This window comes from Sturnus vulgaris, chromosome 11, assembly GCF_052056855.1.
Source record: "Sturnus vulgaris isolate bStuVul1 chromosome 11, bStuVul1.hap1, whole genome shotgun sequence".
Taxonomy (NCBI): domain Eukaryota; kingdom Metazoa; phylum Chordata; class Aves; order Passeriformes; family Sturnidae; genus Sturnus; species Sturnus vulgaris.
In genome coordinates, this window is record NC_142253.1 from 3,546,148 (window position 1) to 3,571,013 (window position 24,866).

Below are 24,866 nucleotides of genomic sequence, written 5' to 3' on the forward strand. Positions count from 1 at the left end.
TGTAATATGTCTGAGTGAAAGAGTTACTTGAACAAAAGAGACTTAAAATGAAGCTGTTAATTGTCACAGCCGGTGACTTTTTTCTATGCATTGCTGCCAGCTGAGAGCACTTTAAACTCCCATCTGAGGTATGAGAAGGCCCATGCCTCTTATCTGCACCTCCCTGAGTAAGGAAAGCAGTGTTCAATTATTCTCTGTAATTAGTGTGCTTCAGTGGGTCGGCAGGTATTAGTTACTCACAGCCTCTGTCACTGTCTCCTGCTTTTCCAGGAGTATTTGCCTCCCAATCTTCTTCCTTCTCTATCCGAGGCATCTGGGTGAACCTTACCTGCCAGGACCTGGGTAGTGGGTGGGCTGTTCCTAACAGTTGTGAAAAGGGAGAAGTTTTTACAAAAATCAGTCCAACTGATACAAGAATTAAGAATTTCTTACCTAGGTTGAAAGAATTTGAGAGATGCTGTGATTGCAATAATGAAATGAAATATTTAGAATAACTTTTCAGTTTTCTGTGGTTCCCATGAAAAGAGACTTGCAAGTCTGAGGGCCTATTTTTCAACTTCATGAAGTTGATTTAGACTAAGCTTATATCTTCCTGTAGGTATTACTGAACTTAAACCAGCAGATCATCATAACCTTAGTACTACTGCTGCTGCTGCTGCTTTCTATAGAATGCTTTTTATAAAGTATTGCAGGATCTAAAAGGTTTCTTATCACTTGTAACCCAGGCAGGTTTGGTGTGCACCTGTGGGTGATGTAGAGGGAATGTGCATATAGGATTAGCATAGTTTATCTGTATGGAGTATTTACTGGTCTAAAATTTTGGGAGAAAACTTAGATCTGTGTTATGGGAATGGTACTCTCCTGTGAGTGACCAAAGGGGAATATATATGACCTGATATTCTTGCTGATATGGAAAAAGAAATACAGAAGATTTTTGTTACTGGAACCTGTGTTATAAAAGAAAGTGAGTGTGAAGCTGTTGTGGTTTTTTGTTTTTTAAGCTTTGAAGCAATAGCTTGTTAGAGGCTTTGTGTTCTGGTTTTGCCTATTAACAGGTCAGCTTCTTGAAACTTTATCATTCAAGGTTCTTTTACAAGCTTGTCAGGTATTTCGTGTCACTACATGTCAGTCACTGAGATGGTAGCCTTTGAGACAGCATCTGTTTAGACTAAAAATCCACTTGCCTGAGAAAAACCTTTTCTTGGAGACTCTTTTACCAAGTACTTTGATGGGAGTCTGTCCGCTCTGCTGAAACTTGTGTTTCAGTTCCTACTGTAAAGAAAAGGGGACTGTTGGGGAAGAACAGTGATGGAAAAGCACACTGCATTTTTGCTGGCTGGGTATACCTGAGGTTAGGAGAATGAGGGAGGATTTATACCTTAATGCAAGCACACCATTCCCAAAGGAAGTAGAGCAAAGAAGAGCACTGCTGCAGGTGTCAAAATGAGCAAAAGATGTTTAGTATCCAGGTTTTCTGCTAAAAAATGTATTTAAAAGGTTCTTGTTACTCTTCGTTCAGCCCTGATCCTTCAGTCAGTCTTTGCCTGTGTAAGGCAAAGAAGTTCGCTTGAACCTGGTGGAATTGGTGTCACTGAGGTTAAACTTCATTGTAGGATGTATTGTCTGAAACGCCACCGAAGTGTCTGTGAGCTGAGGAGCCAGATGCTTCCCAAGCATTTGGTATCTGTACCAGCATCCCTGGGAAATGTCTGCAGCCTCCAGGGAGGGAGCAAAGGATTCTCTTCCAACTCATGCTGATAGTTTTTTTAACCACTGTGTAAGTAGCATTTAAGCTACATCAAGCTTTGACTGTGTAACTTGTTGGCTTTTCCCTCTTCACCTCCACCACCTTCTTTGAACTTCATGTGCCACTTGGGGTCAAACATAGGAATTCTTTTCAGGGAAGCTCTGAGGTGATTTGCTACCTTTTCCTTTAGAGAAGACTTGAAGTTTTTTCCAGGTTCACAAGGACACGGCTATCTGTGTTTAAAAGAGCAGCATGGAGTGGCTGGCAGGATCAAGGGCTGCTTGTTGGTTTTGGATGGAGCTTCCTGCCCGTGCTGCCCTGGCTGCCACCGGGAGAGGGAAGAAGCTGAATAAACAGGGAAACTGTGAAATAAACAGAAACAAAACCAAACCAAGCCCCTGCCTCGGGGCGTGGGCCCAAGTCAGTCAAGCAAACTTTCTTTTGTTAAAAAGAGGCACATAAAAGCTTTTCTGCTTTTGTTTTTGTTCCATAATGATAATTTCCATATGTTTTTCTGTGGTATTTGATTGCTTTCAATTTCTTCCAAGGAAACTTAGTGGAAAAGCAAAAATTTGTGTTGCTGCAGGTGAAGGGGTTGCTTCAACCTTTCCTGCTGCACATAGCCCAGTGTTTTTAGTAGAAGGGATCAATTTCAGGTAGTCAGCTTAAGCCTACATGTTTTTCCAAGTTGCTACTCAGCTTTTAAAGATGTTATTAGATGTTTTGAATTCCAGGTCAGGCTGCAAATACTCATTCTGGGGCTTCAATACTCAGAGCCTTCCTCACCGTTCACCATGAATGACAAAGCTGCCACTGCACTGGTGCCAGCCCCTCTGGCTTTGTGGGTTCATCAAGGGGGAATAGGTGGTTTTGGGAAGCAGGAATGGCAGGAACAGGCAGGGCTGTCTCATGTAGGCAGTGCAGACAGATGGGGGAGGTTTGTTTGGTTTGGATCCTGGCACTTGCTGCTGCTCTGAGTGACTTCGGAGATTATGAAAAGAGATGGTGATGAAAAATATTTTCTTGTTTTTCCTCTAGATGGTTCATTTGTGTGTAATTGCTCGCAAGATTATGCCAACCCCAAAGCTTTTGCTCCCCAGTTTTGGTGGAGAGTGAGGGTAGGAGCTCCTTAGGAAGCAGTTGCTCAACTCCGTTTTCTGCAATGCGTTCAAGTAAAAACAAGGTTCTGTTTTTAGCTTGCTTTAACTTGGAAATTCTAGTGATAAGCATTTAGCTGCACAAATCCAGTAAGAAATTAGAGGAAGAAGCAGCATAACATAATAGAATCCCACTGAGTCATTTTTGTAAATCTCCAGAAGCGGGTAATTTCTCTCATCTGGTAGATGTGTATCATCAGTGGGGTGTAGTCCCAGAGCTCTGAAAAACTTCCCCTGTAGTTAAATGGAAATAAAACCTAACCAAGGGGTATCTTAATAAATATACCTGAGATTAAGGTGCCTCGGTGTTGTGATGCTGGGAGCTGGATGATTCACTAAAACCAGAACCCAACCCAGTGTAGCTTAGTAGTGTCTTTCCTTAAGTTGTTTTGTTTGCTAATCTAAAATAATTGGTATGTGTTTATTAGCACCAAAATAAATTGTAATATGTTGTCTAAAAACCCCTGTATTTAGATAGTTGGTAGTTTTATCTTTCCCTGCTCATATAATTCACAAAATCTGTTACATGACATCAGATGTAATGTAGAAAATCATGGTGTGACAGGGCACTGTGTTTTGTCTGAGGAGGTTGTAGAGGATGTGCCATGTGCTGTTCTTGAGCTTTCTGTTCTCTTTTGCTGTACAGAGGAAATGAAACTTCAGCTGTATTCTGAGTATTCTTTTCTTCAATTTCCAAGTAAGATCTCTGCCAGCTTCTGTGTTTCATTCATCTACAAACCAGTTTCACTTTCATGACACTTCTTAGTTTCGCATGATGGTAAATTTGCATTTATTTGCTATTTGCACGTTGTGTGGTATTTCCTGTTGTATATTCATCCTGTCAAAACTTACAGTGGGATTTACAGGGTTGATGCATTGTCTCACACCTAAAAATACCTCAGTATATCTTTGATACAGAAAAATGCCCAAGCCTCATTTCTTTCTGCCCTGACTAATTGCCAGGCATAGAGACAGTTTAATAACAACCCCTTAAATCCTTAAGTGACAACTGACAGGGTCGCAAATAATATTTGAGTCCATATCTTTAAATTTTCACTGTCATTATTTAGTTTAACAGAAGGTAGGTTATATAAAAAGAAATTACTCAGATCCATATTCTTGATGTGCAGCTTTTGAGTCATTGCAAGACAACAGTCAAGTGAGGACGGATGTTTTGTCCGAGAAAGCCTCGTGTTGACTCTCCAGCCTTTGGTTAGAGGATTGTGCTGGATGCTGCTGTTCTTACCTCACATATTTGCCTCTCGGAATTCAAACGGTGGCAAACACCCAGACATTCACTTCTGTACCTCCTTTTCCACCAGGGCTGGGAAGTGAAGTAGCTGGAAGTGTTGGGAGCCGTGGGGGCCCGCTTTGCCCCGAGCCTGTGCAGATGACAGAGTGCATTAGGCTGACAAACCCACACGTGTTGCGGGTCAGGCAGGCTGCCAAGAGCTCCGCGCTCGGCCAGCGGGGAGAGAAGCATTAGGAATCCCAATAATCCGCACATCAGTCTCTGTGTGCTGCCTGGTCAGTGGAGACCGAGCGAGTGAGCTGTGGAGAGATTGTGGGTATTAAGTGGGATGGGTAATGAAAGGCTGTGCTGGCGCTGATGTGAGAGTCTTTAAATGGAAAATGACTTTAAATGATGGTGCCAGGGCAGTTGGAGTGATTTACCGCTGGCGCAGGATCACAGTGTAACCGGTAGTTTTCAGTGAGACTAACCACTTCTCCAGGGTGGAACACCGGAGTTGTTTGAAGAATTAAGAAGTGGGGGGGAAAGAACTCTTCACTGAATTTGCTTGCTTTCCCTCCTTGGAACTTGTACCAGATTGATGGCAATTCTGGGTTTTGGTTGGGTGTGTTCATGTACGTACAAATAAACACACGCCATGTGAGTAGATGCAAAGCTGCAAAGTCGGAGTCATCAGGATGAAAACAGTAGTAGGACAATAAAATCAGTATTCAGGCTCGAGATTATCTTATCTGAGAACTTTCTTGAAAAATTATAGTTTGTCTGGACAAGTAGATACCATTGTTATCCGTAGATCAGAAGTTGGCTCATGGAGAACTTGGAAATGTTTCTGTTGTTGTCATTAGTTATTCCTGGCGTTTTGTTGTGTAGGAGAACACTCTCTGCTAGTTGTATTTACAAAGGTAGCTGTGTTGCCCTGTCCTACATCATGCTAGGCACATACAGGTAACTCAGGCTGGTACTCCAAGTGGGAACCAAAGTTTACTAAGTAGCTTCTTCTAAGGCTTTCTAGCTAGTGAGAGGAAGAGCTTTCAAACTGAGTATTGTAATATTGTTTCCTGGCAAATTTTGAAACCATCTGGGTCAGTTCCTCACGCCCAGGAGTAATAATTCTGAAAGCAAAAGTTTCAGTGCTCTGGAGCTGTGTTGTTCCCACGGTGCCTGCACAGCAGCTATCGACAGCAGCCTGATTTTCCCTGCGGCTTTCCCGGGCAGCGGCAGCGTGTGCAGGATTGCTGGAGCTGGACACCCCCAAATGTCACTGGTACATCTGTGTTCACTTATCACATTGTGTTCAGAGAACACAATGGAGAAAAAGAGCTCCTCTGAGCACATGGTGGCCTTTTGAAAACGCATGTCCGCTTGCCCCGTCCTTCAGAGTGGCTTTCATTTCTTGGCGTGTTTAGAAAAGCAAGCTGGGTTATTGAGCAGTGGGGTTTTCTCTAAACCACTGGCAGTGACCTTTTCACTGCTGATGGTGCTGGGACAGAGGTGTGAAGGAGTAGGTAGGGTACCACTTACTGGTATCAGTGGGGCAGCTCTCTGTGCTGCTTCTGGGCAGTGTCTGCTCCACCTTGGAGCAGCCCTGATGTCTCTCTCAAAGTGCGTGGCTGCTGCAGGCTGGGGCTTTGTCATGAAGCTGCATTCCTGGCTGTTCAAGGGCTCTTGAAATGCTGCTTTCATATGAAAGGAAATCCTACCATTGATGTTCTTTTAATAAAAAGGAGGTTTGTCTTGCTGGAAAAGCTCAGTTCTTGCTCATTTAGGTAAAGCCTGCAGTGTCTGATGTAGCTGAATTAAAATTACTGCCTTACTCAATTGGTGCTTTTTTTTCCTTTTTTTAGGCATCCCTAGAGATTTAGGGCCTATTAAGTCTATTCAGAATCTGTTGTAGAAATGGTAGTTTGTCATTTTGCTTCTATCTGGACTTATGCTGGTTGGTAAATGATAGAGAAGTCTTCCTTCTTAAATGTACAGTATTCCAGTGTCATGCAAGCATAGCAGAATTTTGCTCTGATAAACCAGCCCACATATTTTGGGGGCACTTTACAAGAGTTGCTTAGTAGAAATTCTTTCATTGTTTTTAAGAAAAAACATTGTGCCTCTCTATCCACTGGTTGGTTATTCAAGTGATTTGCATTTCTCAAACAGTAAATATTATGTGTATTTAAGCACCGTTCTCCAAATTCTGGACTGGTGATAGGGGATCAGGTTGAGAATTTAACTGACATACTTTTTTTTTTGGTAGGGAGCATATTTTCTCTGCATTTCTCCTTTTTGTTCCTTGTTTTCCAAGTTTGGTCTCTCTCCTGTTGTGATTTTGAAATGTGAGACCTGAGTATCCCAAAACCTGGAGGCAGATGCTCACAGATGGGACATGTCAAGCTGGATTATATGTGACAATTTCCATTATTGGTCAGGATTTCAGTGTCTGAAACAGAAATGCATGTATTGGCTGCAGTGATAAGATACTTTCATAACACCAAGCCTGCTATTCCTAGTTTCTATCTTTAGTGCTACAAACGGTTATTTTCCTCATATTTTTGTTATTTGAATTTATAATACAATAACCATGAGCAGTTGCTTTGGGAAATCTACAAGTTAAATTTTTATCAGACTCATTTATCCCCTCATGCTGCCCGACTGCACTTTGTTACTCACCAGGAAGTTTTGAGCCAGTGTGCTTTTCTCAGGATTACACATAACTTAATAAACAGTTAAAAGAAGTATTTTAAGTAATTGTTTTTGTTGTAAATCCATGTATTTTATTATACACATCTTGTTTGCTGCCAGCTTTACGAACTGTTTTCAAATTTTTGCTAGTGAGAGCAGCTTATTTTTGTCAAGCAAGTAAAATGGCCTTAGTTTTATCATCATTCTGGTGCTTGTAGGCAAATAAATTTTCTGCTGAGATCAGTGATTTTCCATAACAACTTTGTAAGTCCGTGTAAATCATGGAACATTTGGTATTTTGCAGTAAGGTATGGCCATAGATGAAAACACCAGAAGCAGCTGCATGATAAATTCTCCTCCTTGGGAGTATGAAGTAGCAATTGGAATTTTCAGTGATGGATTAAACTGAAGCTCCAAGTGGATCTGTGATGGGTCAATAGCATGAGCAGGGCAGTTCAGAAATTAAGCTTGTGCAGCACTTGCAGCATGGAACTAAAATTATTGGTGACCAAGGAAATTGGCTTACCGAAGTGGAATGACTTCGGAATCTCAAGGCCATCTTCTCAAGTTTGGGCTCGGGATGATCTTTACATTTCCAGTTGCATCTCATTTCAGTTATGGTTTTTGTGTATACTCACACAATTTTTCTGCTGCTGTAGAACTTCTTCCCTGTAAATGCAGTAAATGAATAGGAAGCAATGCTCTTTCTGGAAGGCATAGGCATGGACCATACCACTGTTGGTGGCAGAGGGCAAGAAGGGGAGTTGTAAAGTTGTTTTTGTTCAGCTGGAATTTAGGGTGATGTTGCAATTGGAAGTTGATGCCATTTTAATCTACTACATATTGCAAGTTTTGTTTTAAGCAGAAGAGATGTATTGTGCTCTATTTTCTTAATTTATGATTTTTTTAAACGGACCATTAAAAAATCTTAATAGTTTGGTTTTTTTTTTTTAAGTAAAATAATGGAACAAGAAATCATCTGAAAAACTATTGCTGGCTATGTACAGAGTCATAGAATTCTGGCATGGGTTGGGTGGGAAGGTACCTTAAATGTCATCTTGTTCTACTCCCTTGCCGTGGGCAGGGACACCTTTCACTAGGCCAGGTTGCTTAAAATCTCATCCAACTTGGCCTTGAGCACTCCCAGGGATTGAATGTTTTCTATCTAGTAATGAATCAGAAGTAGTAGTTTTATAGTATTTGTAAGCATAATGAAGTTATGATCACTTGGACAGTTCTGCTTCCCCATCAAACGAGAAAAACATGGTCTTAAAATATGGTAAATTTGGTGTTTTGCCAATTCTTTACTAATTATATACTTAATTGTGTTGAACCCCTTATTTAAGGAAATGTTACTTTTTAAATGAAAGCAGAAAAAGCTATTTCACACATTTCCCCACTCTAGTCCTTAAAAGATGTTCCTAATGGAAGTTAACTTCAACAGACACACACAGAGCAATCCTTAGTTACAGCACACAGCTCTTCAGCCCTGTCCTGCTGCGTATGGTGTGTGAATATATTTATTTATTTATACACACCCAAAGCTCCTGCACTGCCCACTGACAGGGAGCTGTGGGGGCTGCAGCTCCAGGGATGGAGCTGGGACTGGCTGGGAGCATCCAAGGAAGCGTTTTCCAGGGATTTGGACTAGTCAGAGAGAGCACCTGTGGGATGAGCCTCTGCTGGGCAGCCTCGGGGCTTTTGCTGGCACTCATTAGTGCAGATTAGATATGAAATGATCTGCTTAGATGGGTGCTACAAGTGAGCAGACAGGTGAGGCTGCCAGCACTGTCTGTGCTTCCAGGCAGGCTTTTCCTCTGAAAGGAGGAGCAGCAGCCTTTGTTGCAGAACTTCAGCGTGACTTTTGTTTTGCCTCCTGCAGACACAGTAAGTTAAATTTCATGGTATTAGCGCTTAAGTAAACGTCAGGCTGTGTTCCAATAACTGATACTCGGCGTTGTTACTCATCATCACTGCTATTTCCAGTCCTCACTCTGGTAGCAAAGAAGCCTGAAGAACAACTTCTGTTTAACTCTTGCTTTTGGCTCGCTGTTCTCCAGAGTATACAGAAGCTGCTGCTTGCTGCTGTCTTGAAACTGCTTGGTATTAGGAATCCTCCACAGAGGCACATCAGGATAAACCTGTGGTCCAAAACACGTGCACCCTAACTGTTAGATACCCCCTTTTAAATGATTTTATAGTGTTGTGTGATAGGCGTGGACAAGGAGGAGAGACCATGGGGCTTGGTAGAACAAACTCAGGTTTGTGGTCACTCAGGTTCAGCCCTTTTTAACCAGAAAACTGCTCTGTGATTTATCCATTTCCCTGGGGGAAAAAAAAACCAAAACAAACCAAAAGAGAAGCCAAATGCTTGCAAAAATGCAAACAGTGATGCTTCTCTGCTGAACATTTTCCAACAAAATCCCAAATAGCCTGGTTTTCTGGCTCAGGGCTCCTTTCTTGTTGGCAGCCCACCAGGCCCTAAGTCCAGCTGTGCAAGAAGCACCATATAAGATGTTTCTTAATTTGATAGGAGGTGAATAGTCCAGATTCACTTCCATGATTGCATTTGTGGTGGTGCCAGCAAATGGCATTTGCAGTTTCTAGTTCTGTACTATATTAGAATGGGTATCTTGAGAAATTTGGTGACTACTCTGTTTTGAGGTTGCAAAATTCTGGTCAAACTGCTTCGAAAAACATCTTATGGCCCTGACTTTAGATTTTTTTAATGGGATTATATGGAACAATGTATATTAACAAAGAACTGTAAAAGTATTGAAAAACCTGTTACACTGTGCTGTCGAGCAGTCATAGTGCAATAGTTTATAGAGCAGTTCTGGTACTCTCTTAAAACTGTTTTTGCATGTCTTCACTAAAAAAAGTCAGAATTCTGAGCTACAGAATCTGTGCAGTGACAACTCTGGGAATAAATGTCTTTTATTTATATACTTTGATTTGTAAACATGCCCAAATATTTTTAAAAAGTAATGCTGAGGCTTCTGTAACAAGCAAGAATAGAGTATTCTTTTTATAGGCATCATTCAGAGTCTCAACTCTCCTCTAATGGCACTGACCAGACACTTCCCAGCAACCAGGAATGCCTGTCTTGTTCTGTGTATGCAGGTGACAGCTTGAATTTAATTTAACAATGTTCTCATTCTTGTTTGATTCAAAAGAAAAGTGAGAAAAACAGAAGAAAATACGTTTTCATCTAAAAAGATAACTGGCAGCTTTGAGTGAGCCCAGTAACTATTAACTACTGCAAATAATTTTGAACTTTCTGAAGTTTACAAACATAAATCTGGGATGGCGTGGGGGAGGATTGTTCATTCTGTGAGAAGTGACCTGAAGTCTATAAACTTCTGGTGGACAAGCAAAAAGTTTAAAACACTCCTCTGAAATGTGGACAGCTCAAGGTTTGTTGTCATGGCTGGGAAAAGTTATCAGCAAAGCTGAGGCTTCTTTATCTCTGTTGGCAGTTCTTGACTCTTCCAAGGAGGTGGAAGACAGGGGTTGGATGGTCAAGGAGGATTGAACAGTTTTTGGAGGTGGCTGTAACTTTTAAATGCACTTAGTTTATTTTGTGACAAATAGTTGCTTTCTTTGGGTGAAGCTGTTGTTTTCTTTTATGTTTTTTCTAGAATATTCGGACTTACACTCCGAGTCTTTCAGACTTGTTGCTGTGCCCTACCACCTGGGACCCACAAGTGGGTGTTCCTTAGATGGACTTCTGTGTTTTTAAACATCTGTCTTCTAAATAAAAACACAGTGCTAACACATCGGTGTTAAAGGAGAAATCTGTTCTTCCATCAAAATATTGCTCAGTCACATATTTCTTGCAGTTTGTCCTTCTACTTTTCTTTTACTGTTGTTATTGTTGCTTTGTTTCCTGGATCACGTGGAGGACTTGAGATAAATGTATGCAGCTTCCATGCTGCTTTGCAGTTCTACTCCAGGACAATGTGTCCGTTCATCCTTGCTCTTGTTGCTAAAAAGGACCATGTGGTCATCCCAAATGAGCTGGAAAATATTCATGTAGGAATGGAGGCTCACTCCATCATGTTTGTAGCTTAATTTCTCCAAAGCTTTGGTTCTTCTGGATCTAAATTTTTTTTTAGGAGATGTTAATTTAGTTTGTGCTCGTGGGTTAGTTTCTAATCCTGCTTCATGCTCAGAAGGATGCTTGTTGTGTAAGTGTTTTGGCACTAACTGTTTTATAAACACTGTAAATACTTTTAGTCTTGTTTTCTTGTTTTTCTTTGAGCAAAGATATATTCATGTGCGACTGGGGTTATTAAAATAATCATGTACTTCACACTGCACAGTGCCTGACACACATTTTCTCAAAGCACCGCGGAGCCGCGCAGAGGTCGGCTGGTATCGCCGCGTGCATCAAAGCCAGAACAGCATGAAATTATCCAAATCCTCCCTACTCCACGTTACATGAGGCTTTTGACTCTGAAATCCCACTCGATGCCACTTTCATTCTTCTGATAACATAGTTGTAGGGAAGTCAGAGCAGCTGTAATTAGATCCATGTTCCCGGGGATTGCCGGGGTCCCTGCAGGTCTGTGTTGCTGTAGGGATAAAGCCCAGTCACTTCCCCGTTCCCTGGTGTCTGCAGGACACAGGTGCCTTCCCTTCTCTCAAGGCAGAGGGGCCAGAGAAATCCCAAACAGACACAGAAATTAGAGTCACATGAAAAATGAGGTGCAACTTATCCTCCTATATCCCTCTTGAAATCCAGGTCTGGATAAACTCCCGTGTTGCATGTGTGGTGATTTGTGCTGCTGCACTCCTAAGCCTGTTTGCAGGGGTTATGAGTGGAGCAGCAGAATTCCTGAGTGTCCATGCTCTGGATTTGGTTCTGTGGCATGCTTTAAAAGGAAGCTTTGAGATACAGAAGGAAATGCAAGTAGTGAAGCAGTACTTGCTAGAACCTTAAAGTTACACTTTGCTTTTTAATTTTTAATTTATTAAAAGAGCACTGCAATGTATGCAGGAAAGTCCTATGTTTATTCCACTTCCCATGAGTGAAACATCCCAGTGTCACTTCACATGGCAATCTGAGGGTACAATATTTGCATATAGTATATATATATATATTTGTATATTTGCATATAGTATATATTTACAGGCACAGTGTTTCTGTGAAATCTGTTACTAAAAGGTAGTAAAGACTATTTGTGTGCATCATTTACGGGAGTTGATGGTGAAGAGACCCAGGTGCCACAGCCATTCTTAGAGCAGACAAATATATTTCAGCTTTTTCATGCAGCAGTGTGTCCTTGCTGCAGAGGTCATGAGTTGTTGTGCAAATGTCTGCTCCTGGGATGTAAACTACGGTTCAATTAATGTGCAACAATTTATTTGCCTGTACATAACTTGGAAAGCACAGTTTAATTTTGTTTAATTGCTCTTAGTTTTAGAGGGGGAGAAGACAATCCTCTTCATGTTGTAAAAAGAAAAATGATGTGCATTTGTTTGTCACATCAGTGTTGGATATCTACTCAGTCTTTACTCAGACTGTCACCTAAATTAGGGGGAAATTGCCCAAGCAAAGCATAACTTTACTATCATAAAGAAATTCAGGTAGGAGAAAACACACCTATTTCAGATACTTGCATTGAAAATTCAAGAACTAAGAGTCACACTAAACACTGCATCTCTTCAGATCATTTTTGGGAAGTTGAGGCTTTTTAGCTGTGAGTTGTGAGTAATGTTGATAATTCCAACCTTCTTCTAGTAGGTTATAACATAGCATTTGCTTAAGCATGAGTGTTGGCTAGAAAGCCTGAGGAGGCTGAGCTAGGGTTTGATTTTTGTCACTTAGATGTATTCTCTGTGTACCTGAGCACTTTAATGTTGCAGAAAGTCAACTGATGAGATTTTGGGATAAAAAATGGTTAATAGTTTTTTTCTGTAGCTGTTTATTCTTACAAATAAAGTTTAGAAGTAGTTGCAACTTTCTGTTGAGATTGTTCTGCTGAAGTGATAACTACTTTAATGTAATAGTGGTGTATTTGGGTTGAAGCATTCACTTTGGAGGTGGCCAAATAAATCATTTTTGGTAGGCAGGGAAACTTGGAGTAAGTTTTGGATGTTGCAGCTGCTTTACTCAATTGTGGTTCCTATGGTTATAGTTTGCTGTGGTTAAAAATGTGCTGCTCAACTTGCTTTGCTTGGCTTTTTAGTAAAGGGCTTTTAACCAGTGTGTCCTGGCTGCAGTGGCAGTGTGGGCCTTATTTGAAGGATTTTATTACTCCTATTATTATTGCTATTACTATGCCAGTTATTTAAATTCCCTGGTTTTTACCTTTCTCCTAAGCTTGCTGCTGGCATGGGTGAAACAGATTAGGAGCTGGAGAGTTGTTGGGTTGTTTGCATTATTTAAAAAAAAAAAACAACATATATTCTAGCAGTGCAGCAGATCTTGAAAGATGCTCAGTGTTGACCAAAGTCTCAGCAGCTTTGTGCTCCCTCCCTCATGGCAGGAGGGATCCCGTGGGCAGGGCTGGTTCTCCCTCTTCCCTTCCAGTTTTGGCTTTGCCCTCACCAGCAAACCATGCTGATGGGTAAGAGGGACTATGTAAATATGGATTTTGGGGAAGTTATACTGGTTTAAGTCAGTGACTGGCCACAAAATGATAAAACTTAATAAATGCAGTGTGCTGTCACAGGCACAGAAAAGGAGCAGAAGAGCACAGGGCAGCATCTTCACAGGAGTGCTTTAAGACTGATCCTTTTGCCATTCCAGCCTTCTCTGGGGAAATATGGTGGGACATATTTATGTGGGTTTGGTTTTTATTTTAGTTTGCATTTCAAAGTTGGTATCACAGTTCAAGCAATGCAGCACTTCTGCAACAGGAAGGGCAGCTGGCAGCTGCACAGGTTGGGCACAAGACTTGGAAATCACATCACAAGGAGCACATCAGAGTTGTGCAAAGTGGGAAAATCTCTCAGATCATGAATTGGGATTTCCCGTGAATGGCTCGGGTTTCTGACTCAGCTGGTTGTGTAAACAGCAAATAACTAAGTCTGGGCAGAAGTGGCAGCTTCAAGCAGTGAGGTTAATCATGTATAATCATGCAGGGAGATGGTATCTGCCCTCTCTTTGAAGATTTCTTGACATTTTATCTTTTTTTTCAGTAGGCGGTGAGCAGGTTGCTTGACACAAGTTACTGTTGTCAGCTTTTAGTGTGGTTGCATCAATCTGAAAATCTTTTCCATGTAACCAAACTGCTTCTTTTTACGTATTTATTCTCAGTCGTACAGACAGAAATTGCTGTGTACTGGATTTCAAGGATGCTAAATATCTTCAGTGTTCTGTGGAACAGGTAGCTGCTTGATCTGATCTACAAAACCTTTCAGTAGCACAGTTATTTAAGGCTGAAGATGAGATCATTGTTCACTCAGATGTGTATGCAGATTGTAGCATCAGCTGGGTTACAGTTTCTATGTTGGGTGAAAAGTCCAAATGCCAGAGCTGTGGAGATGGGTCAGGGGTCTGATTACAACCTGTTGCATAGACTTTATAATAATCTGTGGTAGAGAAATTAAATACTTGGGTATATCTGCCTTTAGTAAGAACATCTTGGTACTATTGTACAGGAAACCAGTACCAAGAGAGACTTAGCAGTTACTTGGATTTTCCCATGACAGGGAGTAGAAATTCTCTGGGTGTTCCCTTGTGTGTATCATCTCTCAGTGCAAATGTTATGTGTGAGCAATTAATATTTTATACTTTTTTTCAACACATTACATCACTAAGTAGGCGCTTGAAACCTCTCAAGATGTTTGTAGTAAAAGCTGGGTGCAGGTACAGAGCTCTGCAGGACAAACCCCTGGGGTTCTTGGTACCCCTGATGGTACTTGGGTGCAGCTTTCACTGACAATCTGTTGTAGTCTGATATATGTGCAAAATTTGAATTGTATTTATAAACAATTTAACAGCTCTGGACAAGCCCGGGCAACTGTTGCAATTAGTATTTGGTTTATTATGGACGACTAAGGGAGTTGATTACCTGTTTTTGTTCCTCTCCCATGAGCTGTGTGGTCACAGGGAGCATAGATCTTTCTGGAGTGTTGAAGGGATTAAATCGATCATGAATAGGCAGAGCATTTGTGATATGCTGGGGAGAAAGTTTGCGGGTTGTCAAGAGAGGACATGAGAGTTTGGGAGAGACAAAGGTATCGATTCCTGTGGGATGTGTGAAGATCGATAACCAAAGTATTGGTTAGATGCAAAGCTCCTCTGTGTAAGCCGTAATTTGCAGTGGGAGCAGCCTTTGAAAGGCAGTTTGGGTCTGTCTTTTGTTTGAGCACCCTGGGGACAATGGTGTGAGGACTGTGTGTCGGAGGCTGGCACGGCTGTCCCAGTGTGAGTGTGAATGCCCACTTGTCTCCTGTGCTCCTGCCAGCCCAGCCCTTGGCACAAAGTCATCTCAGTTACCTTCTCTTGTTCTTTGTTATTTGTGCAAGGTTTGCTGCTGCTGAACCAGAAGCTTACTTGAGAAATTAAACTGAAGGATATGAAGGAAGCTGGTGTTTATCAGGAAACTTTTTTTTGTCACATTCTGTTCCTTTTCTTAAAGTGTAGCCACAGTGTATGGCTGGCAGCTTCCTGAAAGCTGCTTTTTTACTATGGTCCCCCCCAAAATTGGCTGTGATTTCATGACATAGACGAAGAAAGGGAGCGTTATACTTAATAGTTAGATGCTAAAACCTGATGAAACAGCAGCTCAGAGTATTCCTTTCTTTTAACGTTTCTGTCTTGTTTGGTTACAGCAGTAGTACTTCACATCAAATAAGGACATCCATTTGGTTTTTTAAGTGAAGTGTTCTTCCCTGGTTGCTGAAATAAATCTTCATATTGCTCTCAGTGTAATTATTTTTACTGTGTAAGACTGACTATAGATTTCTTTTTTCGTTGTCATTATAGAAAACCTAGAATAAACTCTCAGCTGGTGGCACAACAAGTTGCCCAGCAATATGCAACCCCACCACCACCTAAGAAGGAGAAGAAGGAGAAAGTGGAAAAACAAGACAAAGAAAAACCTGACAAAGAGAAGGAAATTAGTCCAAGTGTTACAAAGAAGAACACTAACAAGAAGACTAAGTAAGTTTGAAGGATTCAGTATTAAATGTGATGTGATTTCAGTAGCACTGTGCATTGGTTAATTGTGCAGTTAAACCAACCTCGTAATGTCCCTCTTCCCTCCAATTCTCACAGACCAAAGTCGGATATTGTGAAAGATCCTCCTAGTGAAGCAAACAGCATACAGTCTGGGAATACTACAACGAAGACCAGCGACTCAAATCACACTTCAAGGTAACTCTAGACTAAAGTTGAGCCTGTGGTATCTGAGAACTGTGTTAAAAAGCAAACATTTCTTTTTTTTTATGTACGAGCAGTTGAGCACTCCGCTAGTAAGGATAGATTCAGGCTTTGGAAATGCTGGTTCTGTTGCCCATTCCATTTTCATTTCTCTCCTAAAATAATTGTATTGTCAGTTGGGTAGTAATGCTTTTGACTGTAGACACAGTGGGAGAAAAACATTAACCAGCAATCGTATCAAATACTTATCATGGCTCGATAGCAGTAACAAAGGTTACTTTTTTACTTCCTTATCCGTAATTCAGTCACTGTAATTGTCAAGATAATTTTCCAGGTATACAGGAACTAAGTATACATGAACAGATTTGCTGGGATCTTGCTATCAACAAAAAGCACAAATGGCTGGTTTGATATTTGTCTAAGTTTGAAATGAGTGTATGGAGAGAGGTTTATTCCTAGTCTTGCCTATACTGTTCCTCCATTTTTTAAATCAAAAATTCAGCATCACAGAACAGTTTTTGTATTATTGAACTTGAGAGCTACAAGTGGCAGAACTGAACTGGGCTTTGCCTGTGTGGGCTGTATCTCTCTTTAAAATTGCATCTCTCTTTAAAATGTGCTGTAATAGGTGTTTTATAGTGAAGCCACATGAACTGGGGCAGTATTAGCTGCAAACACTTGTAAAGCACATGGGAAAATATGGTTGGCACCCCTGTTGGCAACAAGTTGGCAAAGTGTGACTGCAGAAAACTCTTTGTTTTGGAAGTTTCTAAATAATAGCATGAAAATCTTTAAAATGAGGGAATATCCTTTGCACAGTAACCCACTGGAATGTAGTGAGGGCAGTGTGAAATGTGCTGTGCTACAAGACTGAGCTGTTTGCAGGGACTGCTGTTAACTCTCCTCAGCCCCCAAAGAGTGAAGTGTCCACTCCTGATTTGATTAAAGAGAGGCAGCTTTATTGCAATGACTCTTTTCTTGTCCTATTCTTCTTTAAATGGTACTTATTTTGAGACTTAGGATGCAGGAGACTTGATACACTTGACTAATGACATAATATTAACTCGAGAGATTACATCAAATAATTGTTTTTACTCATTAAAGGAGTCACTCTGTCTACTGCAAAGTCTTTTAGTCCGTGTTTTGTGGCAAGCTTTTGCCAGGCCTAATTAAGTCTTAATAGTACCAGGTCTAGCTGGGTATTTTTAAAGGGTACCTCATCTCCTTTACTACTTAACCTGTCTTTTTAAGTGTTTTCTTTAGTGGAACTTTTCTGGCAATTCACTGTTCTCAGGAGTGTTGTCAAGAGTCTTTTTCTTATTTTTACAGAATGATAAGTTTTTTTTCGTGCCCAGATTGCTTAACAGTTGTTCTGGGCTTTTTGTAAATTGTCTTTTAGGGCTCTCTGGATTTTTAAGAAATCCTGTTTAAATTTCTTGGATACCATGCCTGTTTCTGACAAAATATCTTGGTTTATACCATGCCTTCCTGTGTACTTTCAGATTGAATGTTTTGAAACACTTCACTTATTTGGCCATAAAACTTTTTTGCTATAAACATGAAGCATCAGGGTGTTTAATTTTGCAAAATAGCATGAGTGGGCCAATCCCTTTCTTCTCTAAGAAGCAAAAATTGTATGCATGTGCTGAAGAGATTGGTGGTTTCCATCTGTGCTTAATCAGCTCTTTGTGCAGGGGAAACCCTGAAAACCTCCCAGAGAAATGACTGGGAGGCTCAGTGATAATGTGAATGTTTATGAGTGGGACTCTGGGGAAATCCTGTACCTCAGCCCTGCTTTCCTCAGCCCTTCCATGTTACTTTGTCATGACATTTAAAGGTGCATGGGCAATTCCATTTTTTTTTAACTAATCACAACTCAGAGCTGCCTTTTAACGAGCAGTAGCTGGAGTTCACATCCAACCCTGTAGGAAGGTGGAGGCAGCAGGCTCTGTTCCGGTATCTGGGCCAGCATTTTGGCTGTTTCTGAGTACAAGAGGAAACAAATGACCGAGGCAAATTACAGGAAGAGCTGGGTTTCCTAGAGGAACTCGGGGCTCAGGAGGAAAATACGTCCTCGTTCGACGCTTCCGGGAACGCCGGCGGTCGCGCGGGGGATCTGCCGGGACGGTACCGGTGGAAACCTCAAAACCTGCTGAGCCAGCTGGCCTTGCTTGTAAGCCACAAACGAGGTGGCATCATTTCATCTGCCCGTGGTTATGTGTGCAGCTTGGCAGCTCCTGTGTGTCTGTGCAGTGTGGCTGCATGTCTCTGCCCTGAGAACCCAGAGTGCGGCTCCGGGCTTGGAAAGGTCGGTCCCGGAGTGAAGGGGCTGCTGCAAGTAGGTGTTTTACAGAGTGTTAGCCCAGTGCAGCAGTAGTTTGGTTTTTTGTTTGTATTTTCTGTCTATTAAAAATTCCTTTTCCTGTGGTACTTGTTAAAAATTGCAGCAGCCTCCTAGGTTAGATAAGAAAATACTATTTTTGGTGTGGTAACTTCATTTTTGGTGAGGAAGTTTGCAGAAATACAGTTGTTCTATTTTGGAAGCTGTACATCTGTCCTCAATGCATTTTTCTGTTATGTCTGATTCTGAAATACCACTTGCATAACTGCTGCTTAAGGACTTTCTCCTTGTTAACTCACCACTGCAAGCCATTGCGTATTCATGGCGGGTGGAAAATGAGCTTAATTCCCTCTTTTTCTGTTTTACTGCACTAGCCTTGTGTGCTGCAAGTGAGGAGGAGAAAAGGCAGAGTGGTTTAAAAGCTGGAGCTTGATCCCAAAGTAAACTAACCTTCCCTCCATCCTCTCAATAAGGCAGCTCTCAGCAAGCTACTTTTCACTGATGTATAAAGACTCTCCTTTTTAATTTCCCTATTGGGAATATTCCGCTGCTTAAGCCTGACCCTTAATTAGGAGCAAAAGCTGTAAATTACAGCAGTCGCTGCAGCTGACTTGGAATTTGCTGTAGCTGGAGGAGTGTCCAAGGCTTGTTGAAGCAGAGATTTGGACCAGCCCATGAAATGTGCTTGAATGTCAGCTTCCTAGAGCTTTGACCCTTATTAGCTACATTACTAATTGAATGATAGCACAGCATGCAAATTACCGAGATAATCCTGAGCAATAAGTACCAGTGGGTTCTTTTGGGTAGTTTGTGTTTTTTCCCCCCTTTTCTTTTTCCCCTAACCAAAAGCGCTGGCTGCAAAAAATACCATTGTACGTTCTGGATTTTATTTACAATAGCCTCGATTCCAGAGAGAACATTTTGAGCTATTTTATCCATAGGCTGATTGGGCATCTGATTTGTATAAGCTCAAAGCAGCTGAAAGAGAAGCCAAGTTGTCCCAGTGCCTGTGTTGTTTGCAGCTGCAGAGTTCCAACATGGGAATGAAAGAGCCGTGGCCAAATGCTTTCATGTGGTTTTGTATTGCAGAGTCACAGCCTTGTCTCATAACATCAGGGCACATGATGAGATGGTGAATTTAGATAAGAGAACGCTTTCATCTGCCCCTTGGGGAGGAGATCCTTCGCTCTGTCTGGCTCCTGTCCGCTTGGCTCTGCCGTGGTGTCCTCCTTCCTGGCAGGGTTGGATAGGGAGAAGCCTGCAAGAGACTCCCTGTGCAGAGCTCTGTGAGACAGGTTGTTCTGTGGGGCTGAGTGTGCTCTGCAGCCCTCAGAGGCACAGGGAGCAGGTCACACCTTCACTCTGTGCTCTGCAGCACTCTGCCTGCCTGGGTTCTCCTCCCAGCCACTGCCATCTGCACAGGCGAGGGAGCGCGAGTCACACCAAGTTTGTTTTCAAATGCTTTTCCTAATAAACTTTCCCTTTCTCCCTTATTTTTATCCTTTCAATAAATGTCTTCTCATTCGTTTTAGACCCAGACTGAAAAATGTGGACAGAAGTACCGCACAGCAGCTGGCAGTCACAGTGGGAAATGTCACAGTAATTATCACAGACTTTAAAGAAAAGACTCGCTCTTCATCCACGTCATCATCTACAGTGACCTCCAGTGCAGGATCAGAACAACAGAATCAGAGCAGCTCGGGCTCTGAGAGCACAGACAAGGGCTCGTCCCGTTCCTCCACGCCCAAGGGGGACATGTCGGCAGTCAACGACGAATCTTTCTGAAAAATTGCACATGGAGTTGTGGAAACTATGAATCAGGGTATGAAATTCAAACACTCCACCTGCCCACGCTGTTCAAATCCTGGAGAGCCTCTTTTGTGCTTGAACACACTTTCTTGGACATCGACCTCTTACTGATGCAACCAGGATAATTTCTGCTTGCCGTGGGCATCTGGCCACCAAGGAATTTCTCACCCTAGCGATTACTCTTGACACTTTTATGTATTCCATTGTTTTATATGATTTTCCTAACAATCATTTATAATTGGATGTGCTCCTGAATCTACTTTTTTATAATATCTGCTGTGCACAATTTTCCATGAACATGACAACTTTTTGTTTTGGGGTAGGGAGCGGGGTGGGGTGGGAAGGGGGCTTTATTTATTGCATTCACAAACTCCATCCTCTTTCAACATATCCTTTTTAAGTTCAGTTCTTCTTCCAGTTATACTGTGTACTATCAGTTTTGATATAAATTATATATAAATATATATATAAATAAATATATATAAAGGGTTATTTGAAACCAATACATGGAAACGCTGGTGCTTGAAACACTGTGAAGTGATAAAACAAAATAATTGAACAGTTCAAGATCTGGGACAGTCCCCTTCTGTGAAAGTACTGAAACTGAAATGGAACTGGTCTTAGGTGAAAAGTGTTCCTGAAGGTTTGAACCTGGATGGGACCTGTTCTCTCTATCGTTCCTCCCCCGTTTCTTCCCTAAGCAATGGCTAAAGTGTACTGGGCACGGTTTTCATTGTTACAGCTTGGGATCTGAGATGAGAGGGGATTGCTCCAGGGAGCTGGTGTTTCCCCTAGGGTCACTCAGGTTGGTGATGTGCAGGTCCATGCCCAGCTGGAGCAGAAGCATTCCCAGCCAGGCTGCTGGTGTTACACCATGGATCCATCCGTGTGTTTGGTAATGTGAGCGTGGCTGTGTCATGCACAGCCAGTCCCACACGTGTTGGTGTTGTTAGTGAATTCCAGCCAGCAGCCTCAGTGCCTGAGGTAACTAGAAATGGAGTGGTTGCTGTGGGTTGAAGGCAGCAGGCAGCCTGGGAGCTATCTTGAGTTCAGGACCTGAGCTGGTGCTCACTCCAGCCACACGTGGGTCAGTGCTTGTCAGCCCTGTTCCATCTGTGCTGTCCATGCTGTTGGGGTGGCTCTTACCCATCAAGTCCATCTGTATCCCAAGAGTGGTTTCTGAACAGCATCTTGTCCAGTGATGGGCTTGTCAGCATTTGGACGCTTCCGAGTCTCCTGCTGTGGGAGCAAAAGTAGGGAAAAGTTTTCATGCTGGCAAGTGAGCAACGCGTGGCTCATGCTCATGACCAGCATCTCCTTCATTCTTACTCTAAAGCTATCCAGACTATAATTTCTTTTCCTGGCCTGTTAGTGTTGCTTTACAGTTTACCTTCCATGCATTATCCTGCTAAAACACTCGGCTGAAGAGGTGAAACAAACTTTTTTTTAAAAAGCAAAACAAACCCCAAACCTCTTTTGGCTTTTCATCTTTATTTAGTGGCCCCAGGGTGCTTTGCAGTAATTTCAGGCGCAGAGGCTGTGGCTTCATCTGACATCAAATGCATAACTTTTGGGCATCATGAAAGAGGGCCACATTTTGACAACTTTGTGCCTGCTTGTTATATTGTGAATTATTTGCTTGGCATGAGAAATTTCTCTTTGTGGAGGCAACTGATTTAAGATTTCTTTTAAAATCTGTGGTTTTGAGTAGCAGACGTAGGTTCCTTTCACACTGGTGACAGAAATGTGTGAGTAAGGGATCTGGTAGAGCCCCTGCTTGAAGGCATGTGCAGTGGCAGTGCCTTGGCAGCAGTGGTTTTATTCTGAATATGTTAACATGGGCACCCCAACTTAATTCTGCTTATATTCACAGTATAGGCTGTCTTTTGTAAGCATTTTTAAAAGTATTAAAGAACCAAAGGAAAACAGATGCTTCCTATGAGCATCAAGACAATTTATTATACATAGTTTTAAATACTATGAATATCTCAATCCACATTTTAACATTAGTGGGATATTGCAAAGACATTCCTTTTCCAGTTTTTACTATTCCTTTAAGGGTCTCAGGGAGGGTAAACTGGTCAGCCATATTTATTTATTTTACTGAAATGTATTGGAATAATTTTTTAAGAGAGATTTTTTGAAGATGCCCCTGAACTTGTATATTTTGCACTGCTTTATAAATGATCCATTATCAATTAGGCTTGCGTGCATCTCGGCATTGATCCAGCCAAGAGCGTGAGCGAGTGGCAGGTCCCGCTGGCCTCAGCAGGGCTCATTCTGGTGCTTCAAGTCAAACCACGTGCTCACCTTCTTCGTTGGATCTGGGAATTTGTGCAAAAAAAAAAAAAAAAAAAAGAAAAAAAAATAGCGTTGTGTGTACCAGGAAATTGCTTCTTTTTCAAGTGAAACTAGACCTGTAGATCAGTTAAAAAGCTTTAACGCCGTACCCAGCTACTCATGGTAAAGTCGGTAACATCTGTCCCTTTGGCGTGCCTCCTCCATGAAGTAGCTTGCTATAAACAGATGGGAAAATTTCTTTGGAACGAGTGACCTGTAATTCTGCAATCAGTTAGGAAGTGTTAGCTAAGCATTGAACCCCCCCAGCCTCATCCATAGCTCTTGTGTTGTTGGTTTGAAGGACAGCGTTTGCTTTCACACTTAATTTCGGAAGCCGGCGTTCCTGCGGCACTGCAGGTGGGGTTCCCTCCGCGCCGTGGCCGTGGGCCAGCCCGCCCTTGGTGGGGAAGGAGTTCCAGAACCAAACCAAGCAAACACTAGTGTAGGGAAGGACCAGATTCACGGTGTTCAGTGGCACAGAACGCAGGTAAGTGAAGCACAGTGTTACGATGGCGAAGTTTCGACTCTTACACAGACACACACAGACACCGACACAGCTTGCCTGACTCGCTCAGTTGATGTAGTTCTGCAAAGGAAAGGTGACAGCGTTTTACACCACCAGGCTATTTATTTCAATTGGAACTTTGCTTCAAATTGGACAGATCCAAAATTTTGGCAGCAGCTTCTGTGAGTTTATTTCCACTGAGATGTTTTCACCTGCCTTACCAAGATCATTCTCAGTCTACTTTTTTAAGCTCTACCATAAACTTAAATTATTGAAAATTTATTAATTGCTGACTATATAATAACCTTTGCTTGTATGTAACCGAATGGTTTTAAGAGCCAACATTTAGAGTATGACAATGGAGCTGAACAGTTTTTAATGCGCAAGCAGTTCTGTTCTTGTGTATGACTTGTAACCTTAATTTACTGTGTAAAGATGGTTACATTATTTCCTTAGCTTTGTTTGTTGGAGACAAATATAGAATGCTTGTTTAAGTATGTCAAAACATAATCTTATCTTGTGGATTTTTATGTTAATGTATTATACGAGCTCTATTTTTCATTTGCCCAGAAAGACAGCTTGTATAACGCTTCTGAAAGTTTTTCCGCTCTGTAAAGTCTTTAGAGCTGACAGTCCTGTTAGGTTTGTTTTAATCTTCATGCTAAAGTGTCAATGGTGGTTTTGTGAACTGGTCAGAAATTCACAGGTCTTAAATGTTTTTGGGAAATTTATATTGGACACTGCTCTTTGTCTAGCAAATAAAAGATGTTAATATATTCCTGTTACTGGCATGTGCACGACTGTTATTAGAAGCCACTTTATCATTTTCCTGCTTTAAATAGAAATGTCTATTTATTAATTCTGCTTGTAGTTTTTTCACAAATAAAATAGTAAAATTTAATTAAATCTGAAAGCTCTCTTTTTTGGGAGATGCCAGTATTCAGAAAAGGTGGTGAGTCCTGTTGGAGCAGCTCCTCAGTGTGTCCAGCTCGTTCCTGAGCCACTGCTCAAGCTCCCACTTCTGCAAACACAAATTGTGCCCCTGGAAAACCTCAGTCAAGTGAGTAAATCCAGTTTGTTCCCTGGGACTCACGACATGGGGAGACTTTGTGGCAGATGTGGCTGCAGAATTTGGGTTTCTGGTCCATGGAAATAATATTTTATCCCCTTTCTGTGGCTGCTGGAGTGGCTAGGCTTAGCGCAGAGGATTTAGTGAGAGCCCTTGGGAGTTCCTTTGCCTGTCTTGCTCTAACAAAGTCCCAGGAGTAAATTTAATAAAATGTAATCGAGAGTCTAATTGCATTTTTGTAGCATAAAAATAGTGGTATTTTGCAAGCAGTGTTTTGGTCCTCTGCCTAGGAAACAAGGTGATGTGAATTACTGTGCTCTTTCTAGTTTGTGTTTCCCCTCCACCACCCAAGATGGGAGATGTGTGATGTAACGGTTCAAATATGAATTTGAAATTTGAAAACAAAGCAATGGATAAAAGGCTGAGGGGACAAAATCTTTTTCCTGGGAATAGGAAGACAGTTCCTAAATGAAAAGGCATTTGGATACTTTTAGGTATGCTGGGGGAAGTGTGTGTTACAAATAGAGGTCACTTTAGAAAACCCCATGTGCAAACAGACGCTTGAATGCTTTTAACCTCAGCTGGAAGCGATTCAGGGGCCTTTGTGCCAAGAATGAGAAGAAACAGGAAAGGTAG

At 41.7% G+C, this 24,866-nt stretch overlaps 1 protein-coding gene across 1 annotated transcript in view; it reads left to right on the plus strand.

Moving 5' to 3' along the window:
- RYBP (RING1 and YY1 binding protein) overlaps window positions 1-24,062 on the plus strand; it is a 41,855-nt gene extending 17,793 nt beyond the window's left edge. Inside the window, exons 3-5 of the mRNA XM_014873606.2 lie at window positions 15,771-15,947; window positions 16,062-16,160; window positions 20,040-24,062. Of these exons, the coding sequence (XP_014729092.1) occupies window positions 15,771-15,947; window positions 16,062-16,160; window positions 20,040-20,292 (529 nt within the window). The 3' untranslated portion in view covers window positions 20,293-24,062. The remainder of the gene's footprint in view (window positions 1-15,770; window positions 15,948-16,061; window positions 16,161-20,039) is intronic.
- Window positions 24,063-24,866: the final 804 nt, after the last annotated feature.